Genomic DNA, 20,764 nt, shown 5'->3' with positions numbered 1-20,764 from the left:
TTTTAATAGAGCTGAATTAATTTTTTTTTGCTGTCTGTAGTGAATTTTGCTGCAAGCACAATTCATGATATGCAAACTGCAATATATGCAGTTGTCTTTAATACAGAAGGTAGCTATGAGATTTGTAAATTTTGGAAATCATAATACCAAGTGGCAGTTGTGGTAAATGCACATGCCTTTGCCTCATCTTTTACCTCACCAACCCCTGACCTAAATGGCCACTTGAATTATTTTACATCATTTGGCATTTGTTTTCCATCCATATGCTATTCAGTTTCTATTTCAAAAGTTATATTTTCTGGATAAAAGGAGAAATAAAATACAGTTTTGTTCAATGAGACAGCAACCAAACAAAACAACGAAAAGAATTATATATTGTCTGGGAAAACTTGTGTCTCACTATTAACTGACAACATTTTTACCTACTGTAAATTCAGAAATTATTGCGTGCATTTATTATTGCGATTTTTGACAAATGGACTAAATTGCGAGTTTAATTATTGCGATTACAAAAAAAATCTGCATAAAGATCTATAATTCAGTTATCAGAATGCAAGTTCTTATTATTGCAATATTCACCCTGTCGCATAGGTGCATTAATAATAACCTCACAATAATTTCTAAATTTACAGTATCACAATGATCCAGATTAATTTTGTTTTGTAAATTTAGATATGCACTCAAATTAATACAGATTGCTACAAAGATCTCAAGCACATTTCATGGATCAGTGATCAAGGTTAAAGTTACCTGATTAGGGTTGTTTATCAGATACTGTTAGCAATAGGTCATTTGTCAATGTCATGTTTTTGTGTTTTTGTCTGTTTTTTCTAATACTAAAAGTACATGTAGTAGATAAACTATATGTATGCAATGATTCACAAATGTAAGGAGTACATGTCTGTCTGGCAGTTGTCATTGACCACATTTGCATGGTTCATTGGTCAATGGTAAGTCCTCTTTTAACATGCTACATTGTGTAATCAATGGGTTATTATATTTGGTGTATGGTATGATTATTAAATTTATATATTGAAATATTAAGTAAAAAGATGTGATATGATTGTAAATGAGACACTCCACAAGAGACCAAATGACACAGAAATAAACAACTAAATGTCACCATACGACCTTCGACAATGAGTAAAACCTATACTGCATAGTTGGGTATAAAAGGCCTCCAAATGACAAATGTATAATTTAAAACAATTCAAATAAGAAAACTAACGGCATATTTATGTACAAAATAATGAATGAAAAACAAATATGCCTGTCTTGCAGGGTCTATCTGAACTTAACCTTATGTTCATGGTTTTGTCCGTTACTGGCATACTATATATATGTTTAAAATATTTGGTTGATGGGGTGATTGTAACAGAGGCGGATTTAGGGGGAGGGCCCATTGGTTGATTATATAGGGAATCACGGAAGCATGACTTGAGCATGTCTCTCTTAGGCAGTCGGCCCCCCCTCCCTTTCATGAAAAATTCTGGCTCCGCCACTGTGTAAGGCTGGCTTGGATTGGTTTATCTGATCATTGATAATATTAATTTTTTCTGATACTTGTAGTGAAACTTTATCTTTAGGAATATCAACATAAAACCAATCCTGAATGATGATTAGTAAAGCAGGTGAGACATTTCAGCTTGTGCACTCTTGTTAACACAAAAACTATATGGACTGCCGCTAGAAAATGAATGGACAATGCATGCTTGGTATGGACAAAATTCCTCCTTTTTACCATACGAGGCTGCGTATTTATCTCGGGTGGGGGTGGGGGAGGGGGCACTTCCTATATTCAAGGTGATGGGACGTGCCGCTGGAATAGGTCACCTTTTCAAGCTTGAAAATATGTGAAAAGGTCGGGAAAACTATCAAAAGTATATGAAAAGGTCAATAAAATTTCCATAACTTCTTCGTCTGTCATCTTTCTTGGTGTTCCCGGGTGTGATTTTATCAACCAAATTTTCTCTTTTAACACTTTGGTATTCTAGTCTTACATTACACTACATGAAACCCAAGCATTATAGGGAAAAGGTTACATTTTTACCTACGCAATATATGAAAAGGTATACATTTTTGAAAAAGGTGGGCCCCAGCGGCACCCCTATCAATTAAGTATTGAAGTGCCCCCTCCTACCCCCCCCCCCCCCCCCCCGGAGGTATTTATACATCCAGCTGTATGAACACCCTGTCATAGCAAGGGATTATCTGTCAGATTAGGGAAGTCATATTTCTATACCCTACGATATGAAAATAAGGAGATGTGGTATGATTGCCACTGAGACAACTATCCACCAAAGTTCAAATTTAAAAGTCAATATTAAAAAAAATTGCATCTCCATATTCTCATCGGTATCCGGTCGTTCCGTCCCCAAACCGATCCGGCCCCAAGTCGATCCGGCCCAAAGTCGATCCGTCCCAAGTCGATCCGGCCCACGTCGATCCGGCCCAAAGTCGATCCGGCCCCATAATAAAATATGAATAAACTATATTGACTTTGGAGGATTTTAACAGTATAAATGGATTTTGCAAAAAGTATCGATGATGGATGACAACAGGTAAGTGAAGTATTGGTGTACCAGTCAAAGAATTATTTTAAATCGATACGAAACTGAGTGTGATTGTGTCTGTTTGTATAGCAGCTTCAACATTTTAATATGAAGTTATTTTCCATGATAACTTTGAATGTCACGGCGATTTTTATTTTATTCAATTCACACACATAATAGCTAAATAAATATTAACAGTCCAATGGAACCTATAAAATTTAACTCATAATATAATGACTTGTTTCATCAAATCATTAGTCTATACTTGGTTTGTTTATTCAACAAAAACAAATGATGAAAGACTTGTTAAGATCACAGTCAATTGAAAGAAAATGATAATTACTGCTGATTAAGGTAGATTCATGGTATACCGCCATCTTGGATTGTACAATCGCAGTACACAATCGGTCTAGTTATTTGCCCAAATCTGCAAATTAGGAGACATATTTGCAATTTATTTGTCACACTGTTTATTTATTTAAAGAAAACTTGGTGATTTATTTTAATATTTAAAATATTCCAACAAATATTAAATTTTGTGTTTTGGAATCGTTTTTATCAACTAAGCCATTTAAGGGGAGATAACTCTTTTAGTAAAAAATTACACTGGCTTGATAGGGAAATTTTTAATTTTTACTTGTAGCAAGAAAACAAGTTCGGTGACACCATTTTTTCTTTTTATTTTCTTAAAACATGTTATAAAACCTATCTTCTCACAATTTATTTCAAAATTCTATCTCATAGATTTCTTTTTATGCATACAAATGTGTTTTTTCATGAACAATCTAACCAGATTTAGGCAATTTTCAACGACTCATAGCTTGAAAAATAGCACGGTGACCCATACTTTTTATTATATTTTTGAAAAATGCATAGTAAAATCTTCATTTTGGCAAAGTATAAGAAAATTCTATCTCAAAAAATATATACCGATGATCTACCTTAATGTTAAATTGATGTCTGTTGATTGTACTAAATTCTGTTATATACGTTTTTATTATAATTATACCCAATAATCTTGAAAACTTGAAATGAAAACATAATCAACCTACTTGTTTTATACTCATCTAAAGAAAATATTTGTCAAAGGCCATTTTTTTTACCGTACACCTTTTACATTATAATAAAATTCATAAACATTTATGAATTACAATTAATATATATCTTTATTTTTATTCCTTATAAATATATTTTTTTATTGGGGCCGGATCGACGTTGGGCCGGATCGACGTGGGACGGATCGACGTGGGGCCGGATCGACATGAAAGCTTATCATCATAGGCCGATAATTACGTTTCTTTGCAGCTAGCAGGTGGGTCAAACCAGTGTTCACACATTATTAAAAAAGTTGTCATGCACATTTCTTGCCGCAATGACGCACTCCACTTTAATATTTTTAAATCAAGAACTTTCCTTATTAGCTTCCCTTTTGAAAAAAACGCATGTCAAAAAGTAAGACAGAAGTTAAAGTTTGCCAATATCACCGACTATTATAGCGTCCCTGTGTACTGGGCGGAGTTTTAAAATTACAATCCCAACTTTTCCTGAACCTCAGTAAGTAGTATAGATTTTGTGTATATATAATGTCTTTAACTGGTAGTGTTTGGAACTGCCCGGTAGACTGCGGCTGTGTGTCCTGAAGCAAAATCCCGACTTGGTCAAGCCAAATATTTTGCGCCGCAAAGCATGTGGTATTGAGGGATAATAGCATATACCGATATATAAGGCCGGAATACTAGTAAGGTCCCGGTTGCTATTGACCAATTTTCATCTACATGATCAAAGGTTGAAAACTGCAAATTATTGAAATGTCCGGTTTTTTTTCTGCGTATTTAAAACAAAAAATGTGTTTTGAGTTCCGTTAGCCTATTATACATGTTATAATAACTCATTCTTAATCAATTATTTTAGTTTTTACGCTGATATTTCTTCTTTCTTTTTTTTAATGCGAACTATGTTGGCATATTGATAGATACAACAGAAAATAGGAAATTAACAAATAGCAAAATAAGTAAAAGGAAAATATTATAAATAGAAAACATTGGCCCCGAGGTCTCATGTTATAGTATTAGAGTTCCAAATTTCATAGAATCATGATACGAGAAAATTTGTTAGATATTTTCGTGCCCATTATTTGATAAAGTATATAAATCTTTAAATATAAATGTTATGTGTGACTGTCAAGTATTTAGTCTTTGTTTGAAAATTGTAATGTCCAAAAAAGAATTTGGAAAATAAAAAATACTTAACTATTATCAAAATTTTGCAGTGGGAAAATATTTCCCATACTCCGGAATTGTTATGTTCAAAAATTTTTGGCAAATAAAAAATACGTAAATTTATACATTATCAAAATTTTGCAGTGGGAAAATATTTCACATACTCCGGAATAAGATCCTACCAATACTTGGAAATGAAGATATTTCAAGTAAAAAAGAGATTTATGACAGTAACAAAATGTTATAAAACGCCAAACGGATAAAACGGTTAAAACTCATTAGAGCTTAATATGCTGACTCTGTTTGTATACTTTGCCGACTCTAAATAAAGCTTATTTATTATTTTTTATTTATTTATTATTTATAGCGTGCAGATGAACCCCGATGCCTTTATACTATAGCATACTATATGGGTTTTCAGTATTCAGTACGTAGGTGATATTTATCTAAACGCACTCAAGAACATCTGTATCGTTTTAAAAGACCCAATAAATTCAAAAGTATCATTTATCAACACCTTAAGAAGCACAATCATCCTATTAAATATTTAGCAGTTCAACCTTTAGAAGTAGTAAATAAGCAGCCTGGTGAATCTCATTCAAAGTTTGTACGATCACGGAAAATAATTGAATTAAATTGGATTAAAAAATTACAGACAGTCTACCCTCTTGGTCTTAATGATAATATCATGGGAATTGGTAATATATCAAGAACCGATTCTGTTAACATTTTGGATATAGTTTCTAAAACTGTTCGTAAAAACCGTTCTCATGGTCATAGAAAAAATCGCAATCAAAGAAAATTTCGGACCAATCATACCAATATTTCGGACCTAGTTTCTATTTAAAAAAACAACGGCAGACATTATCTGTTAACAAAGCTCTGTTCATTACCGGTTAATAAGTTAAATAAAATTTTAGAGGATTGCAACACAATTTCATATAGCAGTCCTAAGTATGAAATCGTTCAAATTATAATGGCATATTTTTATTCTAAACTGTTTCCCAAAATTGAGCATCAGCACAAAAGGCTATACCGCGGCGATATCAAATTAAGAAGATATGGTATAAGAAATATAGAATTAAAACAATTCAAGAGAGAATGATTGATATTAGTTTCAAAAATAATATAACAAAATTAGATACAAATTCTAAGTAAGAAAAATTAAGAACTATGTAAAGCTGTGACTTTATCTATTATTTATCAAAAGTATTATCTTGAAACAAATTTCCGTCTCTGTGAAAATATACTGACATTTAATTGTTACTTATAACACAAAAAGCTTTGTAAATAAAAATCGTTACATGTTGATAAAATTACGTTGACGGACAAATATAAAAAATCAAATGATTTCGATAAAATAATAATTAGTTTAACAATATAATGACAATTTATGAGCGAACTGTTTGTCAGTGAAAGGTCAAAAATGTCAGATTTAAGAAAAAATGATCTTTTTGAATAGTTCCGAATGAAGATGCAAACTTTTCACAAATTCACACAATGAAATCAAAAGTTAATACACAAAGACTGGTTTCAATTCTTCAGAATAAAATTCTTCTAACAAAATAATAATCAACTAAACCAATGAATACAAAAAATCTCACGTCATCTCTGACATCATCTTCAACAGTTTCCAGAATCGTCATGTTTCATAATTTTTTCTTGTAAGTTCTGGTTGTCAAGTCATTTTAGTTCGTTTATTGTAAAGATCCTTTCCATTCCCTTCCTTACAAAACATGTACCAAGTACCATAACAGGGAAAAGGAAAAATATCTCATTTAAAGTTTTGATGTAACATAGAATTCCAACAGATAAAACCTGCAAAAATTTAAATAGGTGAACTTGAGTGATCCACACATGGCGAAGAAACATTCTGTCTGGTCGGTCTTTAACTGGCATAAATATTATCCTAATACGCTTTTTAAACTGTAAAATACATTTTTTTTATTAAATGTTCATGAAACCTTTAAAAAAGATATTTCTGCATGCAAATTTTTGAAGTGTAAGAGCAAACAAGACAGGAGAACTAGAAAAAAGAGGCAGAAATTATCAAGGATATTCAAAATTGGTAATTCGAGATAAACTGACAATGCAATGGTAAACAACGAAAGGCGACGAGAAGTTCACAAAACAAAACCCAGGGGTGATCTCAGGCACTTCGGAATGATAAAAGAGAGGCGAAAGATACCAGGGGGACATTCAAACTCATAAGTCGAAAATAAACTGATAACGTCATGACTAAAAAAGAAAAAGACTCGCAGACAGACAATAGTACACAAAACACATAGAAAACTAAAGACTGAGCAACACGAAACCCCAAAAAAATGGGGGTGATCTCAGGCGCTCCGGAAGGGTAAGCAGATCCTGCTCCACATGTGGCACCCGTCGTGTTGCTCATGTTAGTACAACCCCAGTGATAAATCTAATTCGGTAGGTCACATTCGAGAAAAGGGGACGGGATTGTATTTACGACATTAGTAACATATCCGCTATCATCTGTGAAACGGATATTCCGTAACAGTCAACCAACTCGTGATGGCGTCCGTAAAATTTACGAAGGGATGATTTCAACTTCACCACTTGGAACTCTTGTTTTAATAGCTTCCTTGGGAGCAGCAGCTCTCTATCAGGGAAATCATGACAGGAAATACAAGCCCTGGAATATCGTTTCAACTGGGAGATGTATACTCCGTTATGCAGGCGCTGCTGGAATGTTGCTACATAAATATGGAAAGTTCACAATTGGGAAGCTGAAATCATCTCTTTGTCATAAAGTTTTATTTTCAACCGACCCTCATTGTCAATTTCTAGATGTAAGTCACCAAAGTTTGAATTATTTAGCGAGAGAACATCATCTATGTAGCGGAAAGTAAAGATAAAGGATACTGCTAACTTCTTTTCTTTCTTCTTACGAAGTTCCTGTATGAATTCAGCCTCATATGAATAAAGGAACAAGTCGGCAAGAAGAGGGGCACAGTTGAGAATGCCGAATGTTGTTGAAAAACACGTCCTCCAAACATAACAAATTTGTTGTCAATCAAGAAATCAAGCATCTTGATAAAGTCAGCTTTAGAGAATTTTTTTTTTAGAATCAGAGTGATTTTTTTACAAAGTAGGATTTATCACTCCCTAAGACAAGATACTTGTATCTACGTTGACCATTCTTTTTTATGAAACAAGGAAGGATCAAGTCTTTTAATTTGTCTTTTAGTTTGGAATGGGGAATACTTGTGTAAAGTGTAGAAAAGTCAACTGTTTTATCACTTTTGCAAGATGAAAAAGTCTTAGATTGTATGTACTCTAAAAGATCTTTGGAATTTTTAAGTATCAACATCGGAAACACGCCAACTCTAGAATAGGTAGTTTCACAATAACTTTGAAGCCCGGCTTTGATTGCTGATAAAATTGATGTTAATAATTTAGAAAGAGGATTCATGGAGCACTTGGAAGTCCCAGCAATATGCCATTGTTTGTAAGGACACTCATGTAGTTTAGGTATCCGATACAGTGATGGAAGATCCAGTTCTTCATCTTTGGTTGAAATTCCAAAGGAACATAGAACAGACCTATGATTATCCAGGATTTCCTCTCTAGTAAGTGTCGTGGGGGTATATGTTCAGTTTCCAAGTGAATTGTCAATACCTAATTCATTTATCAAGCAGTTTATGTAAAGTGATTTACACACAAAAACGACGTTGTTTGGGGCTTTATCTGTAGGGAAAACAACATATTTATCATGGAGGTATGACAAGTGTTTAGTAACATTTGGGTCTGAATAGACTGATGTAGAATATGTATTGACAGACCTATTCAGTTTCTTAATTCTGATTTGTAATAACGACCTCACAGTCTTAATCAATTTGGAAAGAGTATCTACGTCTTCTTTCTCGCGTTTAGCCCATTGCCATTGATGGATTACGGCTCACGATACTTCGGGTCTTTGGATAACACACTTCGAAGAGAAGTGTTATTGACAATGATTAGGTCACAAGTAATAACGTGGCCAGCCGGATTACATATGCATGGAGAACTAGCACAGGTGCAATCAAGAGGTTGAGACTTGAAGTCGTCAATATTGAGATCCTGCAACACGTGTTTGTAATTGAAAATTTTAGTTGCAATTGGTTTGGTATAAGTATAAGAAATGATAGGTACAGACTGATCTTTAATATAGGGAGGTATTTTCTAATGAACTAATTCATGATGAAGGATATTGCCGATATGGCATCGAGACCTTTGTTGGCAAATGAAAGCTTAAGAAAGAATCTTTTCTCTTTTTCATCTTTTCCAATGCGAACTGGTTTGAAAAAGTCTGTGACTTGCAATATCCGAAATGAAAGCTGTAAGTTTGTATTGGTTTGAATGAGGGTGTGTCACAGTGGTTTCCAAACACAGGTTGTACATAGAATGAAGTTTTGAAAGGGGTAATGAAAAACTAATGTGGAATGTAAATATTACTAAGAAACTTTATATTCACTTGGCATGATATCTTAGTAGTACAAATGCCAAATGTTAACATATTCTGACTACGAATAAAAGGTTTTGACAGTTTTTATATCAGTATATCTGTCTGCAAAAAGGGCTACCGAGTTAGACTTACCACCGAGGTTGTACTAACATGAGAAACGATGGGTGACACTTGAGGAACAGGTTCTGCTTACCCTTCCGGAGCAACTGGGATCACCTTAAGTTTTTGGTGGGGTTCGTGTTGCTAAGTGTTTTAGTTTTGTGTGCTGTTGTTTGTCTGTTTGTGTTCTTTAGCCGTAGCGTTGTCACTTTATTTTCGACTTGTGAGTTGAATGTCCTTTTGGTAATTTTCGTGTCAGACCACAATCATTATTGCCATTGGTTACAATGTATTTGTATGTAAAAGTTGCACAATTCAAACATGCAATTAATTTACTGTTTATAGACCATTGTAGTTCTAATAAAATATGCTCGTCCAAGAACAATCTATCTTTGCGTTTTCTTTTGAGAGCCCCGAAAACATGCAAACAGTATGAGTTGATTCTTGAGTAAATGCAGAAGGCAAATTTCTACCATACTTTTACGTTGACCAAATCACTACTTTCAATGTTTCCCAAATCACTACTTCAAATGTTTTTCAAATGTTGTAATTATTTGAACAAATATACAATTTCTAAGACCACTAAAATAGTAAACAGAAGCAAGAAAACTCCCGAAGAACATCCCATATAACACTTATATTCCTTTATTGCAATAGTTATGGCCATTTTCCTTCCTTATATATTTACTGCTTGAAGTAAATTTGATAAGTACTGTTCTCACATTATGGCATCACTAATAATATTAGAATAATAAGATGTGGTAAGTTATCTAGATCTTCAACTGTACCACGCTGATAAGTCATTCCCGTACGTCATAAAACTACGGAGTGATTGAGCCGAGCACTTTTGTGACAGGGAAATACGATTCATGTAAGAGAACGTGATTTGTTATGGAAGTCGTTATGTTATTTAACACTCCTCAATTTGAAGTCTGTTGGAATACAAGGATTATTATATCTGATACATTATTTGCAATTCCAACTTTTGGTTAATTTTTTTTTCATTTTGTGGGTGATCAAATCTAAATAATAACATTTTTACCTCTCGATTTTTATCTAATCATCAAACCAATACTAAAAATGAAAAAATAAAGTTCAAATAAAGTGGATGTGAGCACACGTACATAATATATTTTTTTTTTCTGTAGAATATATTGTATTTTATTTAACATTCATCCTTTTTGTAAAATGGGAGACATGATGAAATACTACCTCGATTCTTTCAAATTAATCGTCAACCATGATTGAAGGTTATAAGACAGGTTATTGAATCACACCGACCTTCAAATGACTGGTTAGTGGTAAATTATGTTTACTTTGTCGAAAACGAATGCACTGAGACAAACATCCATCAAGTTCAAATGAAGTGGACGAAGTGGATGTAAGCACACTTACATACGTTTTTTCTGCAGAAGATATTATATCTTATATAACATTCATAATTTTTGTGAAATGGAAGACATGATGAAATACTTTCAAAATAATCGTCAACCATGATTGAAGGTTATAAGAAAGGTTATTGAATCACACTAACCTTCAAATGACTGGTCACTGGTAATTTATTTTTACTTTGCTGAAAACGAAGACACTGATTTTGTTTTTAACAATGTGATAACCCAGATATTACCTTCTCTTTATAAAGAACACCCACATATTTGAGTAAAATACTTATAAAATGCTTTATTTCGTTTTTATCTTTAACCTATAAGTGTTGATGTTCCTTTTTCGATTAATGTCCTTGATATTGTCTCGTATTTCTTACGATTACCCTCTTTTAATAAACAAATTTTTCACGTCTTATTATGAGATCAAAAGTTAATATAGACAAGAGATTAAAATAAAATAATTAAAGTAAACACTTTTAAACGTTGACCCTTTTATAACTGCGCACTGTAGAATTATATAACATTTCTGTTAGGTATATATTAGTTACGTCATGTTAAATCATATTATGAAGATTAAACATATAGTTTGTCTTCAGTCACATGGCTTATATCTGTATACACAGCAGATATAAAGTCCAGGTTAATATAACGATGACTAGACACGTGTCCATACATGTATTTTAAATGATTACAACGAAAACGTCATTACATCAAAATGGACGAGTTGCAAGTTTCCAATTATGAGGGAGATGGAATTAGATTTTGTATTGTGATATTTGCTGTATCTCTTGTGCTAGTTAAATTTTTTCTGAAACTTTGGAATGATTTGTATCTTTCTCCACCGGGTCCGTGGGGATTTCCTATTCTTGGACATTTACCGTTACTTGGAAGTAATCCAGCGAGAACATTAATGAACATATCTAAAACTTACGGTGACGTGTTTAAAATTCGCATGGGAAGTTGGCCTACAATTGTTTTAAACAGCAGAGAGGCAATACGTGAAGCATTGATGGACCATGGAGAAGTGTTCTCAGATCGTCCAGAATTTTACACGGGAATAAGTTTATATAACATGAAGAGTTTAGCATTTGGATCTTACACCCCTCGTTGGAAAATGCACCGAAAAATTGCAAATCATGTTCTCAGACAATTTGTTTCGGCCAAAAATAACCCAACAGAGGACGTTATTAATAAAGAAATAGAAACGGTCATCAAGAGCTTTCTTAAAAGAAAAGGAAACCACTTCAGTCCACAAGACGACATATATTTAGGAATAGGCTGTATAATATATCAGCTTTGTTTTGGGTCTGCAAGAAACTGTAGTGAGGATGAAAATTTTTTGCAGTTCATCAAAAATAATGAAATATTTGTCGAAACGGCCGGATCGGGAAACCCACTTAATGTTATGCCTTGGTTGAGATTTGTAATGCCGTGGAAAGCTATACGATTTCAGAAATTGATAGCATTGAACACAACGGTGGTTTCTTCTGAAGTCAATGAACATGTGAAGTCATATGACAATAATCATCACAGGGATATCACGGATGGATTGATTTCCGCCGCGGACCAATACGGAAACTCGCCGGAACTTTACAATGGAATTACAAAAGAGGAGATTTTGTCATCTTTGACAGACTTTATAGGTGCTGGATTTGAAACCGTTTCGACAACGCTACAATGGATCATATTATATCTGTCATACCACAATGATGTACAAAGACGAGTACAAGAGGAAATATACTCCGTGATTGGTGATAGAACGCCGAAGCTAACAGACAAAGGAAAACTTCCGTTTACCGAAGCTACGATATTAGAGGTAATCCGAGTGGCTAATGTCTTACCAATGGCGATTCCACACTCAGCGACAACCGACACTGTTTTCCGAAACCACAAAATTAAGAAAGGTACTGTTGTGTTTTGCAATACATATGCCACAGCTAGGGATCCTAAACTATGGACAAACCCCGAAGAGTTTTCACCAGAAAGGTTTTTAGACAATCATAACCAAATTGATCAACAGAAAGCAGACGAAGTTCTCACATTTGGTATTGGACGAAGGCGGTGTCCTGGAGAATTTCTTGCAAAAATGGAACTATTTTTGTTTGCTGTCAATATTTTCCAAAGATTTGAAATAGAATTGTGTTCAAAACCTGATTTTGAACCAATTTTTGGATTAACTTGCAAGCCAGTGCCTTATCAGATTAAAGTGACCGAAAGGTGTTAGAATGTATTCATCTTTTAATCCGTACAAATAATCTGTTACAAATATAAGTTATATTTTGAAATATACACAGACATATATAATATATATATATTATATTAAAATGTATTTAGTATAGACGCTTTTTAGTAGTTTGCACATAAAATTTGACACTGCAAATGTAATTTAAGCAAAGGAATGAGTCATTGCGGGAAAGCAATTCTGAGGTGACTTATTTCATTTAATTGGCAGCTTGTTATTCTGTGTTTATGTAGTAGGGGCGTTCTGCAGACACACGTTGCATAATGCCTTTCCTACACATAAGAATTCCGGTGTTTATGATTTAAAGTTCGTGTTAAATGTAACGTCGATATTCCCGACGTTACTTCGTAATATATTTACACGCAAAAAATACACAATCTTCTGTAGGCATTGCTTTTGATGGGTTCAATCATTTTCGAACTTGTTTTGATAATACATATTTTATCAAAACGTTTTTAACCTATTATATAGATATAATAATAATAAATAGCAACATAAATAGCGCTTTTATTGCTGTTCTTCATCTCAAAGTCACAATGAGTCCTTCAGCACGGAGCAAAAGACTCTCATTTCACTGCAAGTTTGAGACCGCCCCTAGCAACGGCTTCAGCGGAATTCTTTGCAAAAATAATTTGGATAGACTTTGTAAGATGCAACACTACCTAATCGGGCCTGGTAAAAAAAGAACATACTGGAAAGTAGTACATATTTAAAACAAAATAGTTCCTACGCATAACGGTAAATCTACAACTATGTAGCATATATTTTAGTAATTAAGGTGTCAGATGAAAGGTGAAGGAATGGTGATTTTTGTAGAAAACACAATTTACTGATAATTTTGAATAATACAAAAATGTATGAATGAATTCTAAAATTGAGGGCATATATATAGCCTGTTTCTCAAATATAAAGTGCCTGGTTTGTTGTATCCAAAATTCCGGTAACCAGTGCATTACGGTCTGATGTATAAATACCGGTATATTGATCCCGCTTCCATAACATGTTTTGAAGTGAAAAAATTAACGTGGATAGGAATGATAACCAAGTATAGGTGGTGTGCGTCTTATATAAATTTTAATATACCAACTGCCTAAAAATTAAGAGAATGATGTGGCACACATAAGAGAAGTTATCTCAAGAATAAATACAACGTAACTTTGAAAATACAGAAGAGCATACAAGCACGGGGAAACTTTATACGGCCTCAACACAGTACGAGAAACAAACTCCGTTAATATAATAGAAAAACAAAGAATATGGGGTATCCACCCATGACACAAAATCAGTAAATGCACAGCAAAAAAACCCCCCCAAAAACACACAAAAAGGAAAGGAACAGCATATGTATGATTTGAAAAAATCTGATTCAACAACTGTATGTGGATATAACAGAACAAAAATATCTAAAAGAAAATAATTAAAAAATGAAAAGTTTCCAGTTAAGGTAACTTGATAAATACTACGAATGAGCTTCACAAACCTGATCATGAGAAGGTAATGGTGTTGGCGGTTCTAAGCGAATATTAGCATTCAATTGGCCTCTCGAAAGTACTGTTAGCTGTTATCCTTGTATAATGTCTTCCCGTGATTTTGCTTTGTATTCAACTTCGCTGAAAATATGTAAATCTTTAAATTGTCAATTTTTATATTTTGAATTATTTAAACAAAGAAATTGTTCACAAATCAAAACATACTTATCTTTTACTAACTATTTTCAAGAAAAGGGGCGGGGAATTCAAGGTATAGAAAAAACTGACAACGCCATAAAAAAATATTGAACACTAGCTCAGTTTGAATTTGTTTTTATCAGTTACTTCAATATAATTATACAATATTTGCAAATTTGTATGTAGTCGTAAAAAAATGTTTTATTGTTTTTTGTGCTGTCAACTGAACATTCTATCAGAGGATGTATCAACGATGATAAATTAAGCAATACTTACTTTGTGTCACAAAATAAAATGTTTATCATATTTTTAACATTTTATTTTAAGTATTATTAGTTATCAATCTGGTTAATTTTGTTTCAATTTTTAGATGAGATACTATCGTGTATATTAAAAAGTATACCACTGTATTACATATTCATTATTCAATTTGTAAAATGTCATATAGAAAAGTGTTAAATAACTTTACTGAAATACAACACAATCGTTATACATCTCATGAATCTAGTTTGTATGTATCTTATTACTAGTTTTATAAATAGTTTTTTTTAAAGGTTCATCATAACCTATTGGCTAATATGGCCGTATTTACACCATAAATTTTACTCTGATTACAGATAAACCTGTGCACCTGGAAAAGTTTTAAGGCATGGCAGGAACTAGATAATTAAATTTTAAATGCATTTTATGTTTCAGAAATTTATAAACTTTTCTGGATTTTGCTATTCATTTTTTTTAATTCCTGCAGAAGATGCAAAAATAAACTAAGTAATGAGGTATGAGAAGCTCCCCTCATATAATAAATCTTGTGAGTAGTATTGATTTAAATGGACAATAGATGGACATCTGCAAACAATGGGTGATTGGACCGTATCAAATGAAACTCGTGTGTTAGTTTATTTTGCTATCTCTGCAGACCCCCAATGGTGACTGGGGAATAGAAGTATGGTCACTATTGGTCTTCCTCCGACCGGCAGTAAAACCCTCGCCAAAGTGGGGCGTCCTTTTTGGCTGTGCGGGATGTACAAATTTGCAGCCATGTACGGTCAGAATGGGGACGTTAAATCCGATGCCTCGTGTAAAGAGAGTGCCACGGTCTTTGCACGTTAAGAACCCTTGCAACAACTCTTTGAGGGGTCAGTATGTGACCTGTTGCAAGGCTAAGTTTCTGTCCTTATCCAATATACCCTCATTTCCCGTGGTAGTCTAAATTTCTCCGACCTTAATCCCGGACGCCCCTATTACAGAACCTACCTATTGTATCCATTGTTAATTTGTTCTCGTCCTGAATATGCATGAAATATTTGCCACTGGACGTTAAGCAACCAACAATCACTCAATCAATATCTTCTGCAGATTGGAAAAAAAATGCACATCAAAATCTTGGTAAGTATTTAATTTTCCGAGACATAGACTACATAAAACTTTTATATATCTAGGTCCTGCCATGCCATAAGACTTTCTTAGATGCATCAGTTTGTCTGTAGTAGATTTTGTTGTGTAAACACGGCCGTATTTTTCAATTCCTTTTGCAAATATGGCCGTACTTACACCACAAATTTCACTCTGAGTACAGACAAACCTGTGAATCTGGAAAAGTTTTAGAGCATGGCTGGACCTAGATAAATAAAACAAACGATTTTAAGTAGGGATGTCAACTCGATGAGAAATAAATACTCGAGAACTCGTTGATTTTACCGAGCGATACTCAAGTACTCGCTCGGTGAAATAAAGATTTGTAAAATTACACCAGTACATATTTTGTCTAATTAACGTTAAATCCCCCGAATTATGTGAAACCAGAATTGATAACTTATTTATCAAATGAATTAATTAATAAAACAATTATCTAATAAAAAATTTAATAAATACTAATTGAACATCAATTATTACAAAGTCACACATGATCAAACAACAGTTACATTCCTCAATCGTAAAGAAAATTTATTTACAAAGGTGAGACGATTAGAAGTTTCACATTCATTGCGTGTCACTACGGGGTACGCATTTGTTCTTATTCAGAAAAATGATTTTGTCCACTATTTTTGGTGAGAGTCGGTTTCGTAATTTTGTTACTAACAATCTTGATGATGAAAAAATTCTTTCGGACGTTACCGAAGTTGCGGGAATGGCTAATATACGCTTTGCCAAAATTGTTAGCCCAGGATAACTGTTCTCATTTGAAACCCATCTCTGTAACGGATTTGTCTCGGGGTTGAGTTTTTCAGCGAGATAAAAATTTAGTTCATCATTATCCATTTCTAATTTTTTCCGGAGATTCGTGAATTAGGAAATCAATTGCACTTGGTCTACGTTGTCGTTTTGGTTTTGGTTCGTCATCATTGCCATCCTGAGAAATGTATGAAGATACTGATAAATGTATTTTGTTTAACGAAAATTCATCTAGCTTTGACTCGAATGCATCCTCAGCTGTTTTGCTTTATTTTTTGTCCAGAAAGGTTAAGCGTTTATAACATGGATTCAAGATAGATGCCACAATTGGTGTTTGGTTTCCAATATCATCATCGGTGGGTTTAAATCAACGTTTAAGTTCGTCAGCATGTGTACTTTTAACTTTAAGAACAACAGAATCTTGACTTTAAATCTTCAGCGCTAGACTTTCTGCGGACACACGTTGCATTATGCCTTTCCTAAGAATTCAGGTGTTTGATTTAAAGTTCGTGCTAAATGTGACGTCGATATTCGCGATATTACTTCGCAAATATCTACACGCAAACAATCTACAATTTTATATAGGCATTGCTTTTGATAGGTTCAATTGTTTTCCAACTTGTTTTGATAATACATATCTTTTCAAAACGTTTCTAACTTATGATATAGATATTTAATATATACATTGTTAATAATAATAAGTAGCGGCGAAAACAAGTCCAGTAATAGAGATGAAAACTTCGAAAATGACCAAATAAAATATGTCTTACCGTTTTTTTTTGAGAACATTTAGGTTAATAAATTTTGTCAATTTTGTAAGTGTCCTCATAAACGACGTTATATTGCTTGATCTGCCAATTCTCCACGAAACCGCTTTTTGTTTGATCTCGAATCAAAACTTGATTTCGGAGATATTGTGTAACTTCTTACACTAGGGACAGTGTAAATCAAATCTTGATACTAAAAAGTCAACATATATCTTTTGGAGTATGCACACTCCATCTTCCCTAGTATAAAAACGATTGATTGTTCTTATATTTAAACAAGTATTTCTTTTTCTTAACGTAAATACCGATTGAGAGAAAAAGTCTAGGTTTGTTTCACAAAAGGAATCAACAACGTAGATACAATATCTTGTATAAGCAACGGAAGAAATTACACTTGGTAAAAATATCTTTGATTCAAACAAAAACAATGAAAAAAAAAATAACATCAAAATACTTAATTTCATATTTTGCCGTATTCACATTGAGATAAACTCGGTGTGGTGTTGGTATCATTAACACGGAATAAACTAAACTTTTCTACGTTCCTATTTATAAATATCAACGTTTACATGTACTTTTTAGTTTAGATCAGTTTTTGATTACATGACATCGATAGTCAACGAAGGCCTTTGTTTTTACATAAAAATAGACATTGTGTCATAGATCAAACTTATTCGTTCAGTGTATGATTACCTGTTTTTGTTTAAACGTCTTTTTGATTGAGTTGAGCCATATCAATTGATATTTTATAGTGTGTCTTTTTATATTGTAATGTTACACTACCGTCTCAGGTTAGGGTGAAGGTTGGCGCCTGTTAAAACGTTTAAACCCGCGGCATTGTTATGCAACTGTCCTAAGTCAGGAGCCTGTTGTTCAGTGGTTGTCGTTTGTTGCTGTGGTTCATAAGTGTTTCTCGTTTTTATATAGATAAGACTGTTTAATTTCCTGTTTGAATTGTTTTACACTAGTCATTTTGGGGCCCTTTATAGCTTGCTGTTCGCTGTGAGCCAAGGCTCCGTGTTGAAGGCCGTATTTTGACCTATAATTGTTAATTTGTTATATATTGTGACTTGAATGAAGAGTTGTCTCATTGGCACTCATACCACATCTTCTTATTTATATATTCAGAACGTGAATTTTATATTATGGATAATTACGATAGAAACATTGAGTGGACGCACTCACAGAAACTGTGGTAATTATAAATGTATGGCAGGACCACGTGAAGAGACATGCAGGTTTTTCCTCTCTTGGGACAATTTTTCTCTCTCTAGAATTTATCAAAAACAAACTACTTTTTTTTTGAAACTCAATATTTGATTTATTATTTTGCTTATTTTTTCACTTTCTTCTGAAACAAATATTTTTTTCTCATGAAATTTTGAATTAAATTCATCATTTATAAAATTGCATGGCCCCAATAAGCCCTTAACTGGGAAAAAGGAATAGTCGGTAGCTTACTGCTACAAAATTTGACAAGAGAAATTTTCAATTTATTTTTATGTAACGTACATTTAAATTATTTTTCATTTACTCGTATGAAAGGTAATTTAAACCGATGCATAAATGTTTTAAATCTAACGTGAAAACATTGTTACAGGAAACTTACTGTATACAGGTTTGCGATATGTCACGTTAAATATGAACATGGCCTTTGTTACTTTTGGATGACCTGTGTTTCAATATACAGTCGGCATTCTTAGATTAACTCCAACTGTGATCCTGTTCTTGCCGATCTTTCCATAGTTTCAATGTAGCAGAATGTCTACATGGTTTTCTAGAAAGGACGATACCATTTGACTGCACGTTTCGCTAGATGGGTGATATACTCTCCTAAACTATCGAAGGTTCGATCGAATCGGTCAAATTTAACCTATATCACAGAAACACTGAGGTCTGCTTACATCAAGAAATTGACGACGAGGTGCCTTGAGAACTAACCTGTACGAATACATTTCCCCCACTGCCAACTGTTAATTCCTTTCCGTGCAGCAGTATTCCAGAAGCGCCTGCATATATGGAGTATGTATCTTCACAGCTGATGCACTATTCAAGGGCTTGCATCTTCTATCATGATTTCCATATTTATTTTCCACTTGTGATTACAACAATCCCATCGTATTTCCCTTGTTTATGACATAACCAAATTCGACTCGTCGCTGCGTTTTTACTAACGATGCCACTAGTAAGACAGAACAGAAACTACTTATTTTTCAGAAGCAACTGAATTCCCCCTAATGTTTTGGTGGTGTTCATATTGCCTAATAAAATGTACTCTGGTTTGCCCGGTGTTATCAGTCATTTTTTGACTGATGATATTTCTATAAGACCACATGTTGAGTCATTGCGTTCTTTTCTGTTTTTATATTGTATTGATGATTACTGTCTACAGAGATCTCCTTTTCATTTGTAAGCACTTATTCTCAAAATGATTGATAGACGCTTTACCTCATTTTGTGATATAGTGGCGGGTAAGTATGACATTCTGTGGCCAAAGTTTGTCATAAAGTACTGGTTTTACGGTATTACTCTCGAGGAGGAAATGCAAGTCATCAATATTCTTGATAAGAACATTCAACATAGTAGAAATGATAGGATAAATTTATTTTTGAGAGATGTATATAAATGACACAGTCTTCTTATCTTTACGTTTACGAATAAAACTTTTTTATGGAAATTGTCCCTCTGGAAAGGAATTCCTAATAGTAACCAAAGGATTTCTTAAAGTAAAACGAAATTTATTTGAAACTTGTTTTTCTTCGAGTTATGAGAGTTGACTGCACGATTAGCATCTGCTTATGTTTGTGTTTGCATAAGACAATGTATCATACATTGAAAGTGCAATATGTTACAAGAAAGAGGTAAAAACCAAAGTGGGCAATCAACACCCATAATTCAATGCAAAAGGAAAAGAAAAGACGAACAGACAATTACACAAGCCACAAAACACTACAAAAACTAATGATTGGGTGATGGGCGATGCAAACCAGGGGTTAGCTCTGGTGCTAAAACAGCATACTTAAAAACGTAGTATGGTATTCTAAGATGAAAAAAAAAGACATCACGAAGCAATGTAACCTGTCTTTACCATGACGTGATTATTAGGGTTTCTCTCAAACGTAATGCATTTCAAGAAATGTTCCGATCAAATGCAATTTGTTTAATCAAATCATATTGTTCAACTGGTCAAAAT

At 33.5% G+C, this 20,764-nt stretch overlaps 1 protein-coding gene across 1 annotated transcript; it reads left to right on the top strand.

Annotated features, from left to right (window-relative positions):
• Positions 1–11,301: 11,301 nt before the first annotated feature.
• On the top strand, positions 11,302–13,061 carry LOC127701667 (cytochrome P450 1A1-like). Its single transcript, XM_052205662.1, has one exon. It carries the CDS (start codon positions 11,439–11,441, stop codon positions 12,945–12,947), a length of 1,509 nt encoding a protein of 502 aa, XP_052061622.1. The 5' UTR covers positions 11,302–11,438; the 3' UTR covers positions 12,948–13,061.
• Positions 13,062–20,764: the final 7,703 nt, after the last annotated feature.

The sequence above is a fragment of the Mytilus californianus genome, unplaced genomic scaffold (genome assembly GCF_021869535.1).
Source record: "Mytilus californianus isolate M0D057914Y unplaced genomic scaffold, xbMytCali1.0.p SCAF_5, whole genome shotgun sequence".
NCBI lineage: Eukaryota > Metazoa > Mollusca > Bivalvia > Mytilida > Mytilidae > Mytilus > Mytilus californianus.
Note: the sequence above shows the minus strand (reverse complement) of the source record. Positions and strands in the feature narration are given on the sequence as shown.